The sequence below is a fragment of the Salarias fasciatus genome, chromosome 18 (assembly GCF_902148845.1).
Source record: "Salarias fasciatus chromosome 18, fSalaFa1.1, whole genome shotgun sequence".
Classification (NCBI taxonomy): Eukaryota; Metazoa; Chordata; class Actinopteri; order Blenniiformes; family Blenniidae; genus Salarias; species Salarias fasciatus.
In genome coordinates this window covers 10,226,884-10,253,167 of record NC_043762.1, presented here as the reverse complement: position 1 = coordinate 10,253,167, position 26,284 = coordinate 10,226,884, and the positions used below count along the sequence as shown (strand labels likewise).

The window sequence follows — 26,284 nt, the reverse complement described above, 5'->3', positions numbered from 1 at the left end:
TTCTCTTGTTTATCAGTCAAATCTTGACTGTGCAGCGTCCTTCAGGGGTTATTCGATGACAGAAGTTTAGATTTCTGATTGAATCTTTTCCGATGGAAGAATCAGATCGATCTGTCTACATGAACACTGAATAAAGTGATCAGATTGATATGCAGGTTTATAATAACACAACTACAACTTTGAACTACAACCTTCTTTAGAATCTCAATCTCAGATTGCAAAATTTCCCCCAGTTTTCAGAGTGAAGCTCTCGGGCAGCTGGATCCACGCCGTTCAGTTTAGCTTTCAAGTCACATCGGCAAATCTATACGGCATATTTAATTTTCTCAGTTTTATTTCAGTCTAAACCTCCTGAGCTCGTCTTTCTTTGCTGAAGAAGAAGACAGTCGGACTTCCATTCGAAAGCATTCTGGAGGAGAGGAATCGGGCTGCGGAGGAGCAGGAGAGCGAAATGTGTTTTGACAGGACGAGTTTTCAGCTCCTCCTGACAGATAAGGAGAGACTCTTCACTCCCGTGTCGAACATCCACAGAAGCTTCCCGGCTGATTCTGATCCTGCTGGTTTCGCTGGTTTGTTTGCCTCCCTCGCTTCGCCGCCGGCTCGTCGGCGACAGAAAGGCCGCTACCTGCCTGTAGCGCTCGTCATGTGGGTCAATCTTAATTGAGATCTGGCAGCGAGGCGCTGCTGCGAAGACAAAAAGAGAGGAGTGTTAATACCGGAGGGGGGGGGTGTTGTGGCAGTCGCTCCGAGAGAGAAGAGCGATTTGAGGGGTCCCACAGAGCCCACACACAAACACACACACACACACGCACAAACGACACAAAGTGTTTTCTGATCTGACAACTGTGTGATTAAGGTCCACTCAAGTCCCACAAACCTGTTCGCTGAGAAAAAATAATCCCGCCGTGGCGGGAGAGAGGCGGGCGGCTGCTTGTTTCTGATGTCCAGCGTGAGAGGCGCTCGGTTCTCCCAGAAGACACTGCTATTACGCCTTGTCATTTTATTCTTTGACACAAAACACAAGAAAGAAATATTGTGTTCTATATCAAGCTTCTACACTAAATCAAAGGTATAAAACGCTGCATGGAGCTGGAACTGGAAGATATATTTGATATTATGATCAGAATAACGTGTCAAATTTGAGGAACGATCTGCATGTGTGTAGTTATCCCTCAGAGATTCCTCATTTTCAGACTTTATTCGAGCAAATTTTCTGTTGTACAAGTCAAAGATTTAGTACTTTAATATCATGTGAGGACTCACAAGTCTTACTCAATACTTCTGAATGATTTGCTGCACTCTTTCATTTTTACATAACTTCATTTTAAATTATGATTAACTGATGATGATAATACCAGGCCTGACATTCATGTTTTGTTGAGTCTGAATAATATTAAAGTTGCAATCTATTTGCATGAGAATCAGTCCAAACAGAGACACGTACTGCTGTGAGTGTTCTTATTTTGGTGTCAAACCCCATCACTGCAAAGAGGAAGCGAGCGCCACTGAAAACTCCTCTCAGATAAATTCTGATCCTTTGTGCTTTTTTTTTTTTTTTTTTAATTTTAGGCCTCTGTTTGATGTCTGTAAAATTGTCCCAAAGCCTTGAGAATCTATTTTTAAGCCAGCAATGCCGACCAGTTTCTATAAAACATCCTCTCACCAAACTGAGAAATCCCTCGGAGGAGGATTCAATGCGGCAGAGCGGTTCAGCATGAAGAGGCTGCTCTGAATGTAAAGTCTGCTCAAAACTGAGCCCATCCTGAGAGTCTGAGGTGAAGAAGCCCACCTGCCTGTTAGCGAGAGAGGCATCGCCATGCACAGCCCTGTATGTGTGTGTGTGTGTATGTGTGTGTGAGCGTGAGATACATTTTTCAAATACGGCTGCACGACGGTTATAATCTCATCTTTTTGAACAAAGAACTTCAGATTGTTTGTTCAAAGCTACTAAACTTCATAAAATCTCTTAAAAGAGTCCTTCTCTTCTCAATTTGTAATCAACAAATAGATAAAACATGGAATAAAGATCTGAATAATCCACGATTTGCATTTTTTCATTAACTTAGAATTTGTTCTTATATCACTCATTAAATCTTTTTTTTTTTGTCAATAATATTTTGGTGGGTAAAAGTGATCAGATTGGCCAGCTTAGCATCTCTTTATCATATATTAGGATAAAAATTTTTGTTGGCCCCATAATGTAACGACGGCACAACGTTTTCATGCTTTGAGTTCAGCATCTTGTTAGATTATTGACGTCGAGACGAACAGATGCCGGACCGGATTGCCATCAGGACATCGGACAAAGGGAGTCCGGCAGAGTCTGCAGCACCCGGAGCGAGCAGGTGGAGCAGCAGAGCGCGGGGCGTGTGGACACGGAGGGGAATGAGGCGAGACGTAAACAACACGGAGCTACGATCAGCCACAACAGCCACAGGGGCAGAAACACCGTGATGCCAAACAGGAACGTCGACGACGCAACATGGTGAAGAAGAAGGCCGTCCTGCCCGCAATAAAAGATGGAGAACGTGTAACAAGATGGGCCATTCTGAGGTCGTGTGCAAAAACCGGATTGCGAAAAGAAGCCGTGACCGAGTCAGAGCGAACCATCAAAGAGGAGCCAGGCTGGGATGTGGAGCTGACGGTGACGGAGCGATGGCCGCCCAGTGGAGGTCAAGACCAACACCGGGGCCGACGGGGTTCGTACAGCGCGGTATGGTAAGGTTCGTGTGTCTTTAAACTCTCGTAAAGCTCGCGACACATGGTTATAAAAACAAAACATGATAGACAGACCATTAAACCGTTCAGTGGCCGTAAAGTCTGACCAACATAAAAAAACAGAAGTTCCCACAGCAATAAATTCATTACAGATGTCATAAAAGTCACGGGAAACCATTAAAAAAAACACAACCTCTCCCTGGATTTGTGACCCTCATGCGCGCTTTCGAAAAGTTTCATGTTAAATAACACCGAGCAGCGTCGTCGTTTAAACGGACCCCCAAAAGCTTTACGCTTTTACGCAGCCACAGTCGAAGGAGAAGTCAGCTATTCCCAAATATTCCAGCGGCCGCCGTCGTTGCCGAATTAAAAGATTAAATCTGAAGAGCGTTTGGAGGGTTTGGAGGGTGGACAGCGGCCCGGCGCAGATATCAGCTGGGTCTTATCAGCGGGAGCCACAAAGAGCCGGGGGTGAAGCCGAGGCGCCCGGCGGCTCCTCCGGGTGCCGGTTCATGACGGAGCCCGGCCCGGCGCTGGAGGGGCCTCCACAGATAAACCAATCTGCTCACTCTGTAAAGTCACGGTCGAGCCCACACTGACAGGACAGTCTGAAAGGTCAGAGTTCACTGATCTTTAAATGAAGCTAATAAAGCCGTTTACCTAGGTGTCTTGAATGTTTTTCTCTCAATCTGATCCTAAACTGTGTACAAGTGAAAACACGAAACTATGTGAACCTGTCCGGTTGTTTTTAACATGTTGCTCTTCATATCTGAAGAAAAGCTTTGAGCATTGAAATCAAAAAGGATTATCTTACATTTCTTTTATATGTCATTCAAGCCTTAACTAGAAATTCATATTCAACTAGAAAAAAGAAAAGAAACCCATTAAAAAAAGCTATTTTTCCATATTATGAGATAAGTTTCAATAAAATGTTTGATTGGAAGATGTTTTTTGAGTCTTCAGTTTTTGTTTGTTTGAAAAATCAAGATAAAACCTTTATTTCCATGATGCTGGAGTGCCATCCACCGCACCAGATATTCTCCGTTTCATCACAGCCGGCGCAGCGAATGTCCTTTAATGCTGCAGCTGGATGAAGTTTCCCTGAACTGAGAGTTAATTCAGGTTAAACGCAGCCTTTGAGGGAGTCGGGAGCTCGGCGGCCCTGACCCCGGCTCTGGAGCGGAACTCTGCAACTGGAGCGAGTTAAAGTGGGACAGGCCTAAAAAAAGAGCGTGCACGCTCAGCAGAAGCCGCTCACCGGGATAAAGGATGAAGCTGCTCTTTGTGGGACTCTGCAGACCTTCACGGCGCTTCAGCGGGAAAATTCACACTGTCTGCAGAAGTTTGAGGAGCAGGGCGCCGATCGGGTTATCTGAACCTGCAATGACTCCTCTGACCACATGGGGCAGCAGAAATACTACATACAGAACTAGCAGTTTCAGAAAGTTGCATTTCAACTTGTAAATTATGCAAAGAAAGTGGTGATTTCACTTGAAAACGTCGTGTTAATGGTCCCTTAGTGGCCGATTAACACGGCGCTTCCACCCGGCGATAGAAAACAGGCTCCAGACACAACGGGAAGAAGCAACACTTTGAACGGAAGTGATTGCCGATCCAGCACCTCTGTGCAACACTTCATCACAAACAGTTATTTTCCATTTGTGGTAGTTTTTTTTTTTTTTTTTTTTTAAACAATATGTCTTCTGAGACCGTCGCACGTGAAACCTCTCGCAGCAGAAACTGCTGACAGTGAGGACTGTGAAGTTTTCAGACTAATTGGCGAGCGCGCTGTCTGCTGGAAATCAACGACCAATAAGTTTGAAGGTAAATTGTGACCAGATGGCATCCTGCCAAAAAAAAAAAAAAAAAAAAATAAATAAATAAATTCATGTTTGAAGAATTGCTAATTCATTCACACTAAACATATCAGTGATTCTTCTGGTTCAGTCGCATTGCAGCAGAAATCTGAATGTAAAAGTGTTTTTAGAACCAAAATTCCCCAGAAACTCTCATTTTTCCATTTCAAACCAGGAAGCGCAGCGTCCCTGACAGTTTCCTCGCCCTGATGACAGAGGGAACAATCACCTCCCAACCTGCGACTTTCAACAACTTCACAGCGACGGCGTGGCGCTCTCCAAGTTCTCATTAGCGCCGCTTCCTGCTTATTTCCACAGGTGTGAAGGGATGTAGGCGGCTGTACGCGGCGATTACTCCTGCTGTCAGAAGCGTCGCCAAACAACACCAAGTCAACAGACAATTACTGATTCGAGAGGAAACATTTAATGCAGTGTTCGTCTTCTCATTGTCAGACTGTTAGCAGCGTGTTTGGAAAAGACTGCAGATCATCTGGTGTCAGCAACACTTCTGATCTCACCCATCTGCTCCAGCGAGAGCTGCGACTGCAGGAGCAGAGTCAGGAAATGTCTGTTGTCTATTTGTCAGCGTTAATTGTTAATGTGCTACTGAAGGTGCAGGCGATTCTCTTTCTGAGGATCTGAAGCAGGAACAGAGACAGAAATCAGCAGGTTGGTGCAAACGGGGAATAAATGAAGCAGAGGGGCTTTCCTGCTGAGCTGATCCAGGGTCTGGTCGTCTCTGAAAGCCTCACCTCTTTAGTTTTGCGTAAATCTCTACATTGTTGTTGAAACACTTTCTCTCCCCTCCACTTTGATCGCAGTCACAGACCGAGCCAATCGATTAGCAGCTCTTCGACCGAGCCCAAACACACACACTTACAGTGATCGACAACGAGCTGAAAACACAGCAGACTCAAAGTGCCAAAACAAACACACCGGCTGTATAAGTAGCTCTGATTGTGCTCTGCTGCAGCTGCTCGTGGATTGTGGGATGTTTGGGTCTTTGTGTGAAGGAGGAGCTCATTAAATGTTTTCTCAGGGGAATCACGTCAGTTTGATTTCATGTAGAAACGGCCGATGATCTCTCCTGTGCAGCCTGCAGAGAGGTGCGCTTGTTTTCCCATGCACTTAAGTCCAGCTGTTTGTTTGCTGCAGGAACACACTTCACAAAATCTGCACTCACTTTGGGGGCAGATTGGGAAAACCTGGAAACTCGGCTCTATGATCACCATGTGGCCCCGATCCACAGTCCAGATAGAGGAGATTAAAAACGGATAATAAATAAAGGTAGCAGGTCTTCCCTCCTCCAGGTGTGGCTGATCAGCAGGGACATCACAGGCATAATTCATCAACCTAATTAAGGCTGCGGCGCCGCGTTTCCAGGACTCCACTGAGGGGAGGGCTGAATTCATGCAACAAAGTTTGCTCCAACGACAGTTTATCCGTCACGTCATATCATCTGACGACAGGATGTGAGGATTTCCTTTGGGAGACTCTGGTTCTCCTCCACGCTGCAGCCAGTGTGTCGTTCAGCTGAAATTTGAAAACCTTACCTGAAAGAGACGTCCGGATGGGGGAATTCTCCAATGTGGAACAGGCTGAACGGTCTCGCTCCATCTTCAGTCCACAGCATCCATGATTTCAGCGTTTTCCCATTGAATAAGGGACATCACTTAGTATAAACAATTTTATATTTGCTAAGTCCTCATTTTACGTTTTCTGTTATAAGAGACAACAAAAGACCCTAATCTTGGAATATATAATCTAATCTGCTGTAGGAAGTTCAATAAACATCTCACTATAACCGCTGCGCCCTTCAATAAATCTGAACAAGTGTGTTTTTTTCCAGGCCTCTGCTCTCAGCTCTGACTTTCACTTTGAAGACGCGACCGTCACAAACTCCACTCTGAAATATCTGTTATTCGAGGTCTTTATTCCAGTTTGATACAGCCAACAGAATCCCCTCCACATCCCTATTTTAGAACTACTTCCTCCCATCTGTTGGTCACACAGTTATCACAAAATAGTGACTCCTCCCTCCCGTCATAGTTTTAACACTCCAGGCATATAAGTACTTTATATTTACTATTTATACAATACAATCATTAAATCCATTCATCCATCCAGCCCTCGTTCACGTGCACAGAAACACTGTACATCCAGACATTTGGAGTCTTTGGAGGCGGCTTCGCCCCCAACATGTTGAAACAGCTGAGTACCGTAGTTTTGCTTTGCTTTGCTTTGTTTAGTTTTATCTGTTCAAGTTCAAGTTGCTGCTGTGAGATGATTTGTTCTAAAGGTCCAGGCGAGGCGGGGGGGCGGGCGGGGGAGGCGTGCAGATATAATACAGAGTGGTGCGGAACCGCTGTGTGTTCAGAGGACCTCGGTCCTGGAGGATGGCGGCGAGAAGACGGTCCAGAGAGAAGAAGAAAACAACAGTGGGAAGTAATAGAAAAGAATGAGACTCATCTCTCGTTCCCTTTTTCTGGCTTCAACTTGCTCCACCTCTTAGTGTGTCCGTATGAACATCCGGAGCCGAGCTGACAGCGGGGTGGAGTCGGTGTGGTTCATGAAGAAGTGACGGACTGGCTTCACCCTCAATACTGACGCTGCCCTGACAGCTCCTCTGCCCCTCCTTTGGTCTGCGCTCACCACCACTTCCAGGGATCCAGTGTCGGGACAGGAAGACGTCACGTTTTGCAGTGAAGTGGCACAAAATGAAAAAAAAAAAAAACAAAAAACAAAAAACCAGATGCTGAAAAAGTGCAAAGAGTCAACGTTTTGGTCGCTAGTTGGTCGTCTACGGTTGGGTTGATACGATGTGAGCGCGCGGCCTCGTTCGGCCCGCAGAGGTCGGAGGAGCCAGAAGACCGATGGGTTGAGATGAGACGCTGCGCCCGGGCGGTCGTGGAAAAACCAACGCAAAAAAATGAAAAAAGAAAAAGGAAAAAAAAAAAAAAACTCCAGGAGGAGGCCGGTCCGCCGCCGTCTACCTGCCGAAGATCTTCTCGTACTCGCTCAGTATGAGCTCCACGATCTGGTTCTGATAGACCATGTGCACCGCGATGTTCCACACCTCGGTTTCGGGCCGCAGCAGCGTGGGGCCGAACACGATGGCGACGCTCTGGGTGTTCATGCGGTTCTCCTCCCCGCAGTCGATCACTCTGGAGGAGACGAGAGGGAAGCAGGGACACAGTCGCAAACTCAGACTGCTGCTCTTCTACCTCTGAAACCAAAGCCAAAAACAACCACGACAGAACTTGCTTACTTCCTGAGGTGTTTGAAGAGAGCCTGCATGGTGTCGTGGTTGGGCTTCGGCAGCTGTCGCACCAGATCTCTGATGGCTTCCACTCGCTGCTTGTTGTCGGGAATCTCTGCAGGACGAGAAGCACATTTTAGGTTTCCCCACAATGCTTTGAGACACAGGCAGCAGGTCGCAGTGAATGCGCGAGTGAAGGCGTACTGATGGCGTTGACAAAGTCGTGGAAGAGAGCGTAGGTGAAGAGCGGCTCGGGCAGCTCTCGGAAGTACATCTTCAACGCTCCGGTGGTCACGTGGATGTCCTCCCACTTGTCCTCCGCCAGGTTCACCTTCTCATCTGGACACACACCACAAACCCTCAGTTCCCGCTCTCAGCATCTCAAACTCCGGACCGGATCTCTCCGACTGCTTACCGTGATTGACGGCGAACCGCAGCTTCTGTATGATGGCCAGGTTGCCGCTCACTCGGTAGAGTCCGTCCACGCTGAGTCCTGCAGGGCGAGATCCGCGCAAGTTTAGCCACAATCGAAAGACCGCCACCAAACCGCAGCTGCATCGCTGGAGTCACCCACCGCTGTTCTCCACGTGATCGATGCACATTCTGACGAAGCCGGGCACCGTGCTGTTCTCCCTGTGGCACAGATCGTCCAGGCTGCAGCCGAAAACCTGATCTGAGGGGGGGAGATCAGCGGAACTGTGAATCTTTATTACCGGTAAATCATTATCAAAACGTGATATTTTCCTGGCTGATCATAGTGGAAGAGTCTACGCTGTAAACAAGCTGTAAACAAGCTGTAAAGTTTTATTAAAATAAACGTGAACAGAGTTGGTTTTTAAATAATTAAAAGGTTTTCGTGGTTTAAAGAACCTAAAAACTGTTTTTACTTCACAAATAAATAAATGTATAAATCCTGCATGTGCCTATTATCATCTACTTCCTTGACTAAAACTCTTCAGCTTGTTTTTTAAAAAAAAAAAACAACAACAAAACACACATGGCTCGTTGCACATAAATGAGTAGATAAAGTCAAGTTAAAAGCTGCTCAGCTGCTCCCAACCTTTGATGTATCCCTTGTCCCTGACGGCTTGCAGCGTGGGCCGGCGGGTCAGGAACTTCTTCAGCTTGTGCCGGGTCTTCTTGTTGTCGGAGGCGTCCATGCTGGTGGAGGTCTTCATGGCTGTGGGGGGACGATGAAACAGGACGGCGTTATTCACCACTCGCCTCAGCACGCTGACCGCCATGGCGCCGGATCCACGTTCGAATGACCACAGACTGAGGAGCCGTGGTTGCTGCTTCTCTACTTTGGACTTTCGTTTTGTGATTTTATGGCGGGTGTCAGCGGGACTTTGTAGTGTGTTACTGCTTCACAATAACACAATACGTCTATTAGAGATGCACGTGCACGCATGCATACACACACACAAACACACACCTCTGCCTTTCTTGGAGTCTCTGTGTTCCTTCTCTTTGTCGTGTTTCTCCACGCCGGGCGACTCCGGCATGTCCTCTTCAATGGCTTCATCTGACTCCCAAGCCTGAGAAACACACACACAAACACACACACACACGAGCACACAACAAACACAATAGACACAAGGAAGTGAGATAGTGGCTGTAAAAGTCAACCTGTGCACTTCGTCCTTTCAGGAGTGAAATATTTCAATCTACTGACTGAAGGTGAAGTCAAACTGAAACTACGATGAAGGAATTTGCGTTTTATTAATTTACGGCAGCTGAAATGAAGTCCATGTAACTGATCAGGTGTCCATCTATGAATCAATCGACAGGGCTCGGACTGGTTCCCGTGCTTACGTGCGTGCTGATGGTGTCCTGCAGCGCTCGGTACCACTCCGAGATGACGTTGTCGTTCTCGGACTGGATCAGCAGCTCGGTGCCCTGTCGAGTCTTCAGCTGCAATCAGGAGACGATTCAAACCGTCAGCCACGCAGAGACGCTGAAGCCTGAACGCCTGAACGTCTATTATGTTCAATATCGATAAGAGACGCATGCCGACCCTCTTCCTCATCACCTCACAGCTGATCCTCAAACACAAACCTGAATTTCTGCGGTTCAGGTTTCAGGATGATTCCAGATTTAGCCTCATTTGCCTTCAGTTCCAAACTAATTATCACCACTCCAAAGCCAGACATCTGTCAACCGTTTGAAGAAGACATTTTACCTTTTTGCTTTTAGCCAGAATGCATGAATCTTTTTAAGGAGTTGGGGTTACAAATAAATCTAAATATAATAAGTGCAGTCATTTAAATCTAATTTCCTGGTCTTGGCTGAAGAGACACAGGCTGCAGACCCTTTAACTAGACTGTAAATGATATCTGGACAATTCAAAGCTGAACAAACTCGCTTTGCACCGGCATACGAGTCCTTACAGTGGCCATAAGAGGCAAAAAAAAGAGGAAATGAAAGAGTGCAGGGCCTGCTGATACATGACTGAAGTCTGACTGGTGAGCCGACGTTTGATTTCAGCCTCACCTCGATGACGTGCTTCTTGCTGGATTTGTCTTTCGAGGCCCATTCCACCGAGCCGCCCCTCAGGTCTACAGTGAACTCTGGCTTGGACTGACTCCCTCCAAACTAGACAGACGGAAACAGCGGGAATCAGATGTCAGCACACACACACACACACACACTCACACACACACTGGGTCAGTTTCTGCATCATAAGTGATCTAATGTCTGACCATGCAGCAAAAAACAAGTGCAGGGGGGCTGATTCGATGTGATGGTGGCTCATGTGTGCAGTTTAGTTTCACAGATTTCTACATGAGCTGTAAAATATGCAGAGACTTCCAAACAGAAAGTGCAATAACGCGACTACGGGGGTTCCCATTTCTGTTTTCTCAGCCTGAACACGCCACTGAAAACCGAGTGCTAATCCTGCCTCTGTGCCTCACGCTGTTTGTGCAATCAGAAAGCACCGGACCCCCGCGGACCTCCCCCTAACCAACACCTGCATCGTACACAAGGAAAAACCACGCCGATTTAATCTCATCGCTGCAAAACAAAGCAGAGGCGGGGACTAATAATCGCACGGGGGTACGTATGAGGGCTGCTTCCGATGTGACCGGGGGTCGGAGGTGGGAGCGGCGACATGCAGAGGAGCAGGAGGAAGGAAGGAGGGAGCACATACAGAGGAGGCTCGGTCAAAGCGGGCGGCGCGGCGTTTCTTCGCCGACGGCCTCCAGCTACTCAACACAGACAGGAGGAATTCAGGCAAGGAGCCACCGGGGCAGTACGGCTGCGCGGGTGGGAGGTACAGAAAAGGACGATAGCAGGATGAGGCCAAAGGTCAAGAGTCAGAGGCACGGGAAGAAAAGGAAACAGAGAAAATTCAACTCTAATGGCTGGTAGATTATTTCTCTGCTGTAACAACGTATCACTGGACATCCAGATGATTTTTTTCCTTTAAACTGTGCCCTCTTTTGCAGGGAAGGTGCATTTGTGGGTTGAGTATGAAAGTTGTTTGCATTTTGCATGGGCGGAAAATCTTTCATTCAGCTCTGCTGCTCATGCCACAAATGCACATTCCTTTCAAAAAGGAGAAATAGAGGATCTTTAATAGTGGAAAACTTGTGACCATGAAACTCTGTTACATCAATTCAACATAAAGTTTCGGTGCAGTTTATCCTCCTGCAGAGCGCAGCTGTGGCTGAAATGGCTCTCCTGCTCTGCTCAGTGGACCCGAGTGAAATCATGGAACGCATTCTGCTCCTGTCTGCCCGTCACTCACTCACCCAGCTGGTCCCGCCTCCTTGACCTTTAGCAAACAGCAGTCTTGAACCTTGAAGCACTGTCCAAGAAGAAGTCCAATTCTTCCTGCAACACAAAGAGAAGCCACTCTGTGGAGGCTGCCTGTGTGCAGGTGTGTCTCAAACCGTAAGAATGTCGTTGGAAAGTTAAATGTAATAAATCAATAACAACATATTTCTACACTGTGACAGCTCCTCGTCCTCAGGACTGTCGATGAACAGTTGTTCACACTCACCTGACTTTCTTGCCGTTCTCTGTAATCTTTGTCACGTTGAGGACGCCACACTTCTCAGACGGCTACAGAGGTAACAGTAATTTAAAAACAAAAAAAAGAAGGAAACAGATCATCAGTACTTTTGCTTTGACGTGGAAAAAGTCACTTTACAAACTGATGGATCATGTGAGAGATCGGAACACGTCAAAGCACAGCTTCAATAAAAACCAGCACACAATGGAGTGAGGCTACAGGTGCTGCATTTAACCAGTCACTCCGACACACGGAGGGATTTTAAGTGACGTACGTAACGTCGACATGATTCAGATAGTTCATATTTACTCATTTTTGGAGACAAGTTTTGTAGACAGTAATTTCTTTTTTAAGATAAGAATTTCTTGATTATTAAAAACATTTGTAAAGACCAGTATGTGCAGATTTACACTAAAAAAAAAAAAAATACAAAGTGTTACAACATTTTCATGCAAGACCAAGGAATATGTCCAAACCATGACGGTGATCAGACTTCCCACACAGGCTCTTTATTTCTCTTATCTCCCAATTGTACTTTTAAGCAAAAAAAAAAAAAAATCCTTTTCAAAGTTTCCTCTCCATCTGCTTGCAGTGTGTTCAGCCCGGTGTAGGAAGTCTGCGACATGATGCAACACTGGCGGTGTGAGTTAAACCCCTGCAGGAGGCGAGGTTAGTGGTGAGTACTAACAGAGGCGGGGGGCTTGGGAGATGAAGGGCAGGAGTCAGAGTCAGGAGAGGGGGGCTTGGGGGCCAGGTGAGCGTCCTAAAGGTGGAAGACAGAGGAATGAGAAAAAAAAAAAAGAAAAAATAAAAAAAAAAGACAACAGTGTCACACGGGCCAACAGAGGAAGGTTAATGAGAAAATGATGCAAGGTTAAGAAAACACAGGCAGCTGAAAGTGTGTGCTGTAATTACTGGAGAGGTAACGGCGCCGCTAAGCGTGTGGAGCACCTCTGTGCTGTTCAGGAGCCACAAATGGATTATTAATTAAGAAGAGGATGCAGGTCAGGCGCTCTCTGAAGGCTCATGCAATTCAATAGCACTTCATGTTTCAGCGTAATGGATATTTTATCCAAGATAAGTCACAGAACGTCGGCGTTCGCTCTCATTGGTTTGTGATTGGTGGGAATTTGATGAAATTACTGAAGTGAATGAACAATCAACTGCAGGGTGTCGCTCTGGAGTCAGACGTTCTCTAATCGTCACTTCTGGTGTGGGATGATTGTTCTCATGCAAGCTGATCAGGTGGCCGGATTGGAGAGCAGGGCCTTACAGTCTACTGACTTGGTGTTTGTAGGGGTGACGGCGTGCAGAGAAGAAGCGCCTGGCTTTTAGGGACCGCTTCAAACCGGCCGGTCTACAACCGAGAGTCTGGGGCCCGACCGGAGAGTTCACAGGTGGACACAACAATCAGCAGCTGCAAATGTTGAAGGCTTCGGCCCCGTTCGCACGACTGCGTTTCAAGTGAAACTGCACCGTTTTGGCGTTTCCGGTTCGGACGGCAATGTTTTGAAAACGGTGTCGAATTACACACGAATGGAAGAAATGCTGAAAAATGGAAGGCGCTCATGCATGCACAGAAAAACTATTTTTAATTATTTTATTTTTTTTTAACTTTCCACTAAAAAAGAACATTTTAAAAAGTGGCAATTTCTCCTCTTTGGTGGAGCGCTTTCAAAAAGTTCCACTTTGGAAGCTCTTTTCAGAAAGCTGCGAACTCCTTGTCTCGAGCACATTTGTCGTGTAAACAGACAAATCGAAAGCTTGGCTTTTTCACTTGAAACCGTGGTCGTGTGAAGAGAGCCTCAGACAGATGAAACTGGAGTCAGGGCTTATATTACGGGGATGTTTCCCACAGATTACAGATGAGGGGGGGGGGTCAGACCTTGTCGCTGGGATCCTGGACATAGGTGCTGTGCCTCCACTTGGTGAGCACGATGGGGTCGGTGTGCTTCCTGTCCAGACTGCGGCTCTTCGGAGCGTCTCCAGACAGCTGGGGAGGGGAGAGGTACTGGAGGGGGGGAAATACTTCGTTATTTCCCATCTATACCCTCTTAGCTTCACTGATGTATGGTACGAATGTAATCTGAGGTACAGTGTGTTTGCATGATTCAGTTCAAGTGTCATTACATCCAAAATGTCAACACAACAGGCCATAGGTTCACCTGAAGTCGTTTTAAAATGCTGCATTTTGATGATAAAGTGATGCAAAATCTGTAGCTTTTATTGAAAAAGTTAACATTTTTGAACTTGAGGTTTTCAGCTGCTCAGTAATGGAGGCTTTCATCCAATTTTCTCGTTTATTGTCAAATGGAACCCTTGTGTGGGCTTCCATGAAGCAGTGAAACATAATGGGATCCGGCACTCTCTCAGCCAGCTAAAACACAAAAAAACAAAAGAGTTGCTATAATAATAACTACAGAATCAGAACCGGATCAGACTGAAAATTGGACAATAACTGCAACGATAAATACCGTTATTAAGATCAGCAATAAACTCCGGAAGAACCCATCTACTTAAACAGAAATATGAATCGCCTGTGTGTGTTTATGGATGAGCTGTCAGCCACGGCGGTGTCGTGAGGAGGTTTGAATTATTTGCTTTTTCTGTCACGTCATGCTGTTTTGTGCAGTGCTGAAGTCGTCACACCTGTCACTTTGAGCTGCGCGAACGCTTTGCTCAGCTGCGCCAGATTGAGAAGATACGGGGTGGGGGGGGGGGGCTTACCTTGGGCAGCTCCCACTCTGACCTGGAGCCGTCTGCACTGTAGTAATAAGGCCTTCCCTGCTCGTCAACGTGCTTTAACCACTGGCAGCACAAAGACAGACCAGAGAGCAGCCACAGTCACCCGGGGCAGTAGGATCATAGCCAGACTTCAACAATGAAGGAATTGATGTTTTAGAGCAGGGGTGTCAAACATAAGGCCTGTGGACCAAAACGGCCCGCAAAAAAAATGTAAAGAAAACTATATTAGTTAACAAATTTCTTAAGTGTTGTGGACACAAAACGACACTGAGACCCAAATTGAGAAACTATGTCTAGTATCAAAGCCATGCTGTCAGGCTGAGTTTGCAAAAAAACTGCATTTTGCACCAGAGGATTTCAATAAATTTGGCTATATGTTGAGTTTGGATATAGACATTTTCATCACGAACAATTTGAGCCACAACACAGACAAACCTTAAAGTTAAAATTTCAAGGTGATCGTGGCATTATTTTACCGGTCCGGCCCACTCAAGGCCAAATGTGGCCCCTGAACCAAAATGTGTTTGACATTCCTGATTCAGATCATGCACAGGTGCATCTCAAAAGAACTGAGAAGTGAAATAATTTGTTATTTCTATTCATGAAAACGGAGATAAATTATAATGTGGAGGATATTTCCAAGTTTCACTGTTTGGATTTAATTATAGAGAAAGCTGACTTTTATTTCATACATCTTTTATACCACTTCATCCAATTCTGGAGAAAAAAGGCTTCTTCTCACAACCCAGAGGCACAATGGTCAAACATTTGATGTATTTCAGCTTTCAATAATCCACAGCAAGTGGATTTTATCAGTCAAAAACTAATTAAACCCACAGAATATGCTAACTCGGCAAACGAGACACCCAGACCAAAATCGACTTCATTCAGTTTTGGAGATGCATCTGTATTTGTGTGTGTTCGGAGGGGAAAGTCAGAACAACTTCGCACTGATTGACGTTAGTTTTGGAGCCTGAGCGTGAATGACGGTGAGGACCGAGCGGAGAGCCCCGTGGCAGCCGGTACCTTCTCGTTAGTATAGTCGCTGACGTACAGCGTGTGGCCGTGCTCGTCCATCTCCTCGGACCAGCCGCGCGGCGGCGAGCCATACTGGCTGTCTGACTGGCTCGAGTAGGTACTGAAGCACGTGTCCTCCGACGACAGAGGCTGCAGCCGGCCGATGGAGAGCGAGAGGAAGGGGAGGAAGGAGGGTGACAGCGAGAGAGGCGTGCTCTACCACCACAGAGAGAGAGAGAGAGAGAGAGAGAGAGAGAGAGAGAGAGAGAGAGAGAGAGAAGAACAAGAGAGAGGAACAGACAGGGGACATTTTTCACCATGAAGTCACAAAGCAGGAAAGACAGGTCATGCACCCACAACCAATAAATCACCAGAGAACTGCCCCCACATCAGCAATAACACAGCCCAGAGAGCCAGAAGACACCACACCTTGTGCTCATGCTTGATTTTGGACAGAGAAGTCTAAACCCTGCACCCAGACGCAGGACAGGAGAAGCTACAGTGACTGCTTCTGGCCTGTAGGTGGCACTGTGGTGCAGCTTTTTAATGGAGCAGGCTGACAGGAGTCCTGGTACATTTGGAATGTGTTATGTCACTGAAGGTGTCTGAGCTTAGGGAGAAAAAAAAAGTCATTTCCTGTTGATCTGCTACAGCCAATTTAAGAAAAATGAATACAGACTCCTGCAATTTCAAAACGAAGGAAAGGTGCATGTGTTTTTTTTTGTTTACTCGTGGGGAATGAATCATTTCGGAGATGCTGCATAATTAACCTGTGTGTTGGAAAAGAACGACGACATTGTTCATTTTCTCCCAGATGTATTTTTCCTGATAATTTGAATCTAACCGATCTGTGAGTGCTGGAGGAGCAATCCAGCGTGTCTGCATGAAGCGAATTGGTTATGAGACCACAGACACGACGGATCAAGTACTGTCGTGCAGTAATCGTTATGGATTTGATGTTTGGCACTGAGTCATGATGCTCTGACACCAGCAGAGGCAACAAGTGTTTTTATGACTCGAACTTGACTGAAACCATTATGTGGTTATTAAAAATACTTTAGATTTATGCTTTAAATGGATGAATCATGGATACAAAAGCTGAGTTTGAAATGCTCATCATGAGCTTCAGCTCAGTGTTTAATGTCTATGCTCGGTGAAGAGTGTCAAACATATGAAACGCTCCCAACAATCAGCATGAGATCTGCCACCATGGTGTGAATGGATGAGTGCTGGAGCACTGAGAAGGCACTACCCTAACGTCCTGAAAACTGCTTTTTTTTGCCATTTTGTGTTTTGTATTGAGATGCAGACCCTGACAGTCAAGTAAATAGCAGTGAATGCACACTTTACTGCTGTCCATCTACTCATATATGTGGAGGAAAACCATTGAATGGAACCGTCCTGTGTATGTTCAATTACTACACGTCAGAGAAGTTCCATTAACGTTTTGATTATGCTGCATTCCGGAAACCCTTTAATTATAAAAGTTCTGTTGTGATGTACATAAACAGCCAACAAGCAACCTATGTTCTAGGGATTTCACTCCGTGCTGTGCTGCATGCTGTCGGCTGCAAGTCTAACGGAGGAGCAATGGCGTCGACTCTGAGGCCGTGCCGAGGTGGTTTATAGCATAACCTTGGCGTATTGTTTCCACATGAACTATGAATTCAGCTTTATGGCATTTAGGTACTTGGCATAAGCAAAAAGCTAAAAGCTTGGACTTGTACTTGGTGTTGGTGCATCCTGACAAACGTAGAGTTTGCAGTGTTTGCTTATTTATGCTGTTCTATTTTTATTTGGGCTTTCCTCACTATTTTTAAACTTTCTATCAATCGGATTCTTCTTGATCCTTGTTCAAAGCAGGGTTCTGGTGATTCTTGAATTTCCTCATCCTACCTTGAAACAGACCTTGACCTGTGTACCGTGCATGCGTGGAGTGTTGCCTCGGCAGCTTTACCTCGGTGCTCTCTGAGGTGCTGTGGCTCTCTCCTCGGGAGTGTCCGATGCTGGCGTCCCGGGTCCGCGGGGGCTTCCAGGTCCTCTCCTGCGTGCAGCGGTTGTAGTAGTAGAGCCGGCCGTTCTGGTCCTTGTAGGCCTCCCAGTCTCCGTGAACGTGCAGCGGCGAGCCGGAGGGCGGAGGCGGCTGGTTTGTGTTGGTGATCTTCAGCTCCTGGAGGTTTGTGTAGACGGGCGAGTCGGAGCGGCCTTGGCCCGACGAGGACACCGTCTGAGGATGAGGAAGCAGTGACCGAGGCGTGAGTCACTCGGAGGAGATCTCAGCCTGTTATGTAAAAGTTCCCGGACAGGGAGCGAGAGGCCAAGGCGTGAGAAATTCACAGCTCGGGCTGTAAATCACCAGCTGGTGGACACTTTGATTTGAAACGTCTTAAAACAGAGTGCACATCAAACGTCTCACCCCCACACCGTGAACACCGCGTTCCCATCGAGCTGCACGTGGAGTTCATTGCTTCATCTTCCCAGCCGGTTTACGGTTTACTCCACACTCCGCACGCTCAGCGCCGGAGAACAAACCCAACGGCTGAAAGGTCGTGAGAATAAATAACAATTCGAACTGAGGAGAGCCACGGCGGGCCGGAGAGGAAGACACCACTGAATGAAGGCAGAGCAGGTCGATAGAGGAAGGAAACGGCCGCTTTTATACAACCGAGTGGCACAAATGTGTGTTTTCGAAGGAAATAAGGAAGCAAAACTGACTAAAGGTGCTGAACAGTGTTCATTTTCACAGCTGCAAACAGAATCAAGCCTATACGTTTTTCTCATGAGAAAAACAAAATCCCCAAAAAACACAATATAGACAAGTAGAAAGAGGAAATGAAGAAGTATTTTAAGATTACCATCCGGTCCTGTATCAATTTTATCTTGGTTGAAAGGAAAACTCCCGTTACTAATACATGACTGAAATATTCCTGTTGAACAGGAGAGGTAACCTGACCAACAAACTACTAATACAATTAAGGGAGAGTCTTCTCTAACTGTCAGTTCTGCAGGTGACAATCAGGATTTGAGAAATTAACTTCAAACAGGAAAAGTTTCTGTTGCGTCTCTGGAATGACACAGCAACAACCACATGCAGATCTGATCCAGTCAATGGGCTTCTTGTCATGATTATTTCATGCTGGCATTAAAACGACGCTGCCTGTCTGCAGAGTGACAGGGCGGCGAGAGAGAGAGAGAGAGTCATAAATAATGCCGCTCCCCCGCGGCGTCCCAACACTGGCTCTGTGATGTTTTTATTGCACGGGGATCAATAGGGATGAAATATGCACGAGCCAACCAAACAGCTGGAGGTACCCGCAAGAATCCAATAAACGGGACAGGAGGAGGGAAAAGTTCTGGGCAAGACAATGTCGCACCACACAAATACACTTCACAGGACTGTTTTTACATCAATTCACCAAAGAAAAGTTACGATGAATTATAAACTAGCTAAAGATTACCTCCGGAGGAGAGCAACTAGCAAACACATCGTCCTCTTCATGTGGTGAGATGGCTCGGAAAAAACTTCTCCTCAGTCGAGTTATTGCCATGGTATTTGTCAAATGTTGAGGTTGTGGGCAGCAGCTGGCCGTCTGTGTTCAGCGGCGTGCGACGCTGCTCTGTGGGCTTCCTGTGTCACAGTGCAGGGTGAACATGTGTGACTTGTGGATCTGTCAAAGGGGAAGTTTTGGTAGTCAATCGACCGTTGAGAAACTGGCCAGGAGGTTGCAACAAAACCATGCTCTTCCTCTCATAGCTGCAAAATCTTGTATTGAAACAACTTCAGAGACATTTACCATGAGGTTAGGTCCCACAATGATAAAACGTGTCCAGATGTGCTTCATGAAGTTTTTGGAACCTGACGTTTGGCCGTTAGCTTTGAAAATCATTTTGGTAAATGGATCAAATAGATCCTAATCTTGCAGGTAAGTCAGACAAATTTGTGCTCCTCCTAACGAACACACCTCTTAAGTCGTTGCATCCAGACGGGCTCATTAAAAATGCACCGTGAGTCTCCTGACTGGGTGATCATAGCTGTATATTCCTGAGCAGCTGGTGCCGGACATCTGGTGCGAACAGATTGACCACCTAATCAATACTGAGCTCCGAAACCTCGAAAACCACGCTGGGACATTAGGAGGTTGACCTCTCGCTACGAGGGAGCAGCTTCCTGTTGACAGTACACTGCTTTAAAGAAAGGTCAGCGGGGGGGACAGACTGTCCCTGCGTGTTGCACAGATGAACGGGGATTCGAACACGCTGCATGGCGCAAAACCTGGATAAAGGTGACACAGACGTCAGGACATCAGCCAATCAGCAGCAAGAAGAACTGAACAGACCGTTAATGACAAATATTTGCAACTGCAGATGACTTGCTTGTTAAAAGGGGAGGTTAGCTTAGACTTGGTTACAGGTCTGACCAGATATCATAGCTGCAATCGTATGAGGGGAGAACACGACCATGAGGTGGAGGGTACGCTAACGCCACCGCTGCCGCTGCAGCAGCAGCCAATTAACACTTCCGACTGCAGCTCCTAATTCCCTCTTTCAGAGCCCGAGCAGCAGTTAATGGACACCGAGAGGAAAAAGGACGAGGAGCAGCGCTGACATTTGTGCAAAGCGCAAGTCACACAGTCTTATCTGTACAGCCGGCAGCTGAACAGTAATAAACCGGCGCCGAGTTCTTCAACTGGAAATAAGCCACATGAGAACCGGCGGAGAAAACAAAAAGACAGACAGGAAGGAGAGATGAGTTCGGACGGCGCTTCAGGCAGTGAATACACTGCTGCTAATGTAAGACAGAAATGTCTGGAGATGTGTGTGTTTAGACTGGTCTGGTGAGATATTCAGAACACTGTCTTCACTCAATGCAAATGCTGCCGTCCTGATTTATGGCCGATTTAAGCACAAAAGCACTTAAATTAAACCAGAGTACATTCATTATGATGGTGATGTCTGCTTGGGCGCAGAGCATCACGCTGAAGGTGACGCCCTTTAGGTGGCAGCCTCACAGTAAAGTTTCTCCGTGTGTTAAAGGGACGTCCCGGGGATTTGAGAGGAAGAGGATGGGCTCCCTCTCCTCCTCCTCCTCCTCCTAACTGTGTGACACAGGTGAACCTGCTCTGCTGCATACCACAGGGAGCTGAGCCGTGCACACACAACAACAAACACACAGAAATATGCTCACAGCACGCCGCTGCCAAGCTGTGAGTCGGTTTGTGTTCGGCTGATGTGTTTGCACATGCACAAATATGCCCGCAAAACCAAACAAAACCTCCCTGGCGTCCGTTTCCTGGTGCATTTAGCTGTTAGTTTCACTGAGACTGGGAGTTGTACCACTGCTTTGTATGCTCACCATCAGGCACGGCTGTGGTTAGCTCGATATTGCATAACTGAAGTCGGATATGATTTTTCATGTGTCCCTCTTGGCGCGGACGTAGCTGAAGAAAGCAGAAATGCAGAGGTTTTCCCGCACACCAGGAGGACATTTCGTCTCAGTCTTTTACTGCTCTGTACACCGGCACCACATTCCACACTGTTGTGGGACAGATGATCAGTGAAACTCCCAGGGTGATTGAAACCGGAAGAAGTGAGGTTGTATCAGAAATGGAAAAATGACTAGACTGTATTTCCTGATGAGATTAGGAAAATAATCACAGATCTTACAACACATGGAAAGAATGAGGCGTCAGCTAAAATTGTGTCATGCATGCATAACAAGAAGCGTTGGGCAAAAACATCAAGAATTTGGATCAGTGAAGGAGCAAATATAGAAGATGACAGAGTGATTTGGGTCCAGCAGCATTCCCCGAGAGACCTTGAGAAAGCCCGGAGCTTGTAAAACACACATCCATTAGAGATCAGTGCCTCTTTCAGGCCGGTCTGAGGTAATCTCGGTAAATCTGACGGGACTGAATAACAAGGAAGAGAGAAAAACACGGAAAGAACTTGAAACACCAGCACCACCCGGGGCGGTTTACGCAACGCCGGCAAAAATGACATCCGACAAGAGAAAAGAGCAGACAATGCTCAGCCAGAGAAATACAATGAAGAGTGTGAAGTGAGCTCCTGAAGGAGGAACGATGCACAATGTCACAGGTGCACACCGCTCTCCTTCAAGCAGAAAGCAGGCTGATTCAAGGGCAAAAAAGAAGCAGCAACTGAGAAATGAGGCTGATAAAGAGCAATAATTCAAAGTTACAGGCTCTTCAACATAAGGATTTTCACATTAGAACTCAAATAAAACTCTCAATGAAGTAACATTTTACTCCAATGACCTTAGAGTTTTACAATTTTGCCGCAATTGATCAAAAACAGTAAAATGAAATGAGCTACAAAAGTTCAGCAAATGTGAAAAATGTCAATCTTAAGTCTTTGTTGTAAAATTGCAGCTCTATATCTATTTCACCAACCAACATCCATGACCTCACTTCACACAACATTTCAAGTGATTAATTCAACCCTTTATCATTGGTGTCAGTGACTCTCTGGAAATGTGAAATGGACTTATATAACGAGCCAATGACCCGTCCATGAAGGATGAGCGTGAGCAGACGGAGTGACGAGATGCACACATGGACAGCAGTGATGGAGACGCTGACGTGTTCCAGTGTCTCTGGATGTGCGTGTTCCTGCTTGTGAGCGCTAAGCAGCAGCTGTCCTGACGCCGCTCGCCCTCCTCCACGGGGGGATGAGTGATATTCCCGACGGCTTTCGAAACGATACCTCAACACACACTCATCCTTTTTTGTTTTTTTTTTTTTTATTTTCCTCCTCAATGCAGCACTTTCGCAACACTTTATTATCAGACACTGACATTCATGCCATGACACACAAGTGTGCAAAACAAATGGGGGGGGGGATTGGGCTTTGCTCAAGGCATGAGTTTCACTGTCTGCGCTTGCAGCTTGGCCTGGGGGGGACGAGGTTTCTTTGTTTCCTTTTTAGTTTTATTCTTTTTAAAAATAAGAGCAGAATTTTCCCGGAGGTGACTCAGCATTAAGCCACGCTGGGCTGCGGTGACGTCGCTCCATGAGGCTGCAGACTGGATCCAATCTGAGGAAAACACAGGGCGGAGAGGCAGCTGACAGCCTCCACTGCATGATTAATCCTCTAATTCCATGTACCTGCCTGGCCGTGGCTAATGACGTCTAATTCTCCTGCACGGGGGTTGGCTCGGTGCAGGGGGGGGGGTCCGCTCAGGGCAGCTGGCACGCACCGTGTTTATATAAAGACACTCAGATGCCGCTTCATCAAGCCTGTGCCATCTCTATAAATGCAGGATTTTAATTTTCAGTGCTAATAATGTCTTAGCCACCTCATTAGCATACACAGATGGGCAGAAAATTAGCTCAACATTAATTGTTGTAAGATGTTTATGCAACAATTGGCAGGATATAAATTAATATATTAACGATCAACATCACTGCAAACTACTTGAGAAGGAAAACATTCATTTAAAACCTAAGTGATGAAAATCAATCGAATTTCAAAGCAATTAAAAATTAAATAAAACAAAGCAGATCTAGTGGTTGTGAGGCTCAATATTATGACATATGTGACTCAAATTGAGTAAAACCTTGAAGGAATTTTCCTTTTTAATAACCTTCACCCATTACAATATTCACTGTGAGAATAGAAGAAGCTCAATATTAAACCCAAAATTACTTATATATCAGGATGTAGTTGAAGGATGTAGACTGGATTCTTAATAAACAGCAATCATAGCCATTTATTCATCCTAAATTGAGTTGGAAAATCTAAAACTGGATGAAATCAGTCTCATTTTTAGCATTTATAATGTTAGAGTTTTTTTTACTAAATGGGACCATTTTCTCACTGATTTAGTGTAAAACCAGACTGCAACTTTTAACAAGTTTTCCTTGATCGTTTCTATTTTAAAGTTGAAGGCATTGATTTAAGGAAGATTTGTCCGGGTAAAGTGAAGCAGAGGTATCATGCATTAAAAAAAAGATCCCACTAATTCATTAAATATGGAAATTCCTGAAAAAGCCACATGCAGCATGCAAGCAGAATTGATGTGAGAGAACAGGATGTTTGAAGACACTGATTTGATGTTTTTTAGACTGCTGTGGCAGACAGGAAGATACATGGACCAGAGTGGAAGAACGCATCCCTGCAATCCCTCCCAGCAAAACTAAAAAGTGTGTGTGTGAGAAGTTATGTAAGAGGGTAGTGAGGGGACAGGTGTGCTCGCTGCTCAGGACGCATACTGCAATGGGATGCGACTTACAAAGGCACGGCGTCGCTTTCTCTTTCAGCGCGGGCTTTGTGGATTTCATCTTGTTATCTAACATATTGAGCTCGAGCTGTAAGTCCTCGTTGCCATGTCGGAAATAAATACGTTTGGGGAATTACATCGTCAAAATGCAATCTTAAGCTTGACAAATGTTTGGGGAAATCTTCAACTTGATCAGATTGACACTTAGTCCATGATGAATCTTCGACACCAGGGATGACATGATAACTAAAAGCAAGTCAAAACAACAAATTTTAAGGTTAGCGTTTCACAACATCGTTCGTCCAAACAGGTGGCTACATTGCAATAGTTTGGAACTGGATCGTTGCCTAAATCTCCACTGGAGGAAGTTTACATCCCGACGCCTGTTATGACAGCTCAGCTGTGTTAAGCCAACACAGCTGAGGGGGATGAAGATATGCAGTACAGATACAGAGCGTCTCCACATCTGAGCCCGGCTGCCACTCTGCCAACGCCAGTCACAACATCCTCAGGCGTGCACACCCGGTCAGCGAATCCATATGCAATGTTCCAAACCACATCCATTAAACAAGAGGGTTTATGAACCTGAGAGGAAAAGGCCAATTTTCTTTAAATCCGTTTTTAAAACGACTGTAAAACTCCAGATGTCGCAGCTCTGTGTACTTTCTGCTTTGGAATTCACTAAACTCCGGGACCCGGGGGGCCGACACTTTCCTACAGTTCACTGCTTTGAATGGAACTTTATTAGAGCAGCTGAGCATTAAACGCCCTGCTCATGGGCGATGTGATGAGAAAGGTTTTAGGAAAGAGATTTAACTTCCCCCTCCACCCATTTGGTTAAAAGCCCCAAACTGCAACAGTGAGCTGACAAACTTTTGTGGTTCTAGTCAAAGAACCTATCCCGATGGGGTCGTTTGCATCTCTCGAGGAGACGGTTGTATTTCTGTATTTGTTCTGTGATGGACTGCTGACCTGTCCCGGGTGGACCCTGCCTTCACCTGTCAGGACGTTCTGATTTTGAGCTCCAGGTGTGTTTTGACGTGTTGGAATGGTTCATCGATGGTGCATCAGATGTGCCAAAGATGGACTTTCTCACCAAGTAAAGGTCAACTCAGGTCGTTACATAAACACAACCTCCTGCTGTACACTAGAATTTGGGTTTCATTGGCAAGTGAAGAAGCAGATGGCTCTGTGTGTGTGTGTCTGTTTTAATCCCTCTGGTGCAGACTGGGCACAATCGGTTCATTTCCCATTTAGCAGTGTGTGCGTGACACTGCTTGCACGGCATCGCTGCCAATTATTTTTCCAAAGAGACAGCAACTCCCTTCAAACTGCAATCAAGTACCATCAGTTCCAGAGACCCAACAGTTCTCCACAATATAAACTGCTACGTATATTAGCTGTAATTACACCTAAGTGGACCAAAACGTTTGGATGAGATTTGTAACGCTTCTTTTCTAATGTTTTATATGCATGAATTTTAACTGTACATAAATCAAACTGACCATTTAAAAAGGAAAATACAAAAATCAATATTTATTTTTTTAGCAAGGTTTCCTTTGACTTTTAAATTGTTTGTGTTGCTCTGTATCTTCTACTCTAAATAACTATTTTGTTTTACGACTTCTATATATGTCTTTTAACCAGCTGAAATGCATCAAACTGTACACACAAATGAAACTTGAAGATCGAGAGTGAAAGCATCAATACTTTTAAGAAAGTGATAAAGAGGTGAAATTCAGCTAATGGGGAGTTTTGTGAACACAGTATTGAAGTGCTGGACACATTCAGTCACCCCACAGCCCCTCAGTCAGACCACATCACGGCAGACACAGCTTGACTGTAGAGCAGACTGACCCAGCTGTGTCTGCTCAATGATTTCAGTCTAAATCCAAAAGGCCAGACTTTGTGCACGTCCATTCATAATACATGAATGCAGCTATACGTTGTTAACCCAGATAACAGAGGCACAACACAGCCGCGACGCACTGAGATCGGCACAGTGTAACTGACAAAGATAAAAGGAGGCTCAGAGCAGAGTTGCAATTATCAAAGTAGACTTCATTCATTCAAAGCTAAATGTTAGCCTTGAGTGAGGCCGACGGCTGAAGCCCAGAAATGTCTTCAGACACTTTCTGTGAGCATTAATGCTCGTTTCGAGGCAGCTTTTTGAGCCGGGCTTCCTTTGAAACAACACAATATGTGCTGAAACCGACCCAGTTGGTGAAGGAATTGGTAAAATAGCCCACTCACATCAGTATCCGGCTAAAATTTCACACTGACAGCAGCCCTTCTCAGCATAGCATCCCTTCAATGCAGGTAGCTGGAAATCATCCAATGGTTAACTCAACTTTTACATGAGCGACAAGCAACATCTAGTCTTCAAAGTGAAACTCTATAAAGCATTGCCGCCTTCCTGCTTTGTTTACAAG

At 45.8% G+C, this 26,284-nt stretch overlaps 1 protein-coding gene across 8 annotated transcripts in view; it reads right to left on the bottom strand.

Moving 5' to 3' along the window:
- Positions 1-6,492: 6,492 nt before the first annotated feature.
- LOC115405237 (rho GTPase-activating protein 12-like) overlaps positions 6,493-26,284 on the bottom strand; it is a 41,853-nt gene continuing 22,061 nt past the window's right edge. For 3 of the 8 annotated variants that reach the window (XM_030114749.1, XM_030114748.1, XM_030114750.1), the window contains exons 3-18: positions 17,571-17,840; positions 15,623-15,829; positions 14,579-14,659; positions 13,737-13,862; positions 12,540-12,614; positions 11,840-11,901; positions 11,589-11,670; positions 10,327-10,428; positions 9,649-9,747; positions 9,269-9,371; positions 8,894-9,013; positions 8,408-8,506; positions 8,249-8,326; positions 8,038-8,172; positions 7,843-7,948; positions 6,493-7,738 (exon numbers count right to left, since the gene is read on the bottom strand). In XM_030114749.1, the coding sequence (XP_029970609.1) occupies positions 7,564-7,738; positions 7,843-7,948; positions 8,038-8,172; positions 8,249-8,326; positions 8,408-8,506; positions 8,894-9,013; positions 9,269-9,371; positions 9,649-9,747; positions 10,327-10,428; positions 11,589-11,670; positions 11,840-11,901; positions 12,540-12,614; positions 13,737-13,862; positions 14,579-14,659; positions 15,623-15,829; positions 17,571-17,840 (1,920 nt within the window). In that variant the 3' untranslated portion in view covers positions 6,493-7,563. The remainder of the gene's footprint in view (positions 7,739-7,842; positions 7,949-8,037; positions 8,173-8,248; positions 8,327-8,407; positions 8,507-8,893; positions 9,014-9,268; positions 9,372-9,648; positions 9,748-10,326; positions 10,429-11,588; positions 11,671-11,839; positions 11,902-12,539; positions 12,615-13,736; positions 13,863-14,578; positions 14,660-15,622; positions 15,830-17,570; positions 17,841-26,284) is intronic. The other 5 variants (XM_030114751.1, XM_030114752.1, XM_030114753.1 and 2 more) reach the window with 5 other exon arrangements.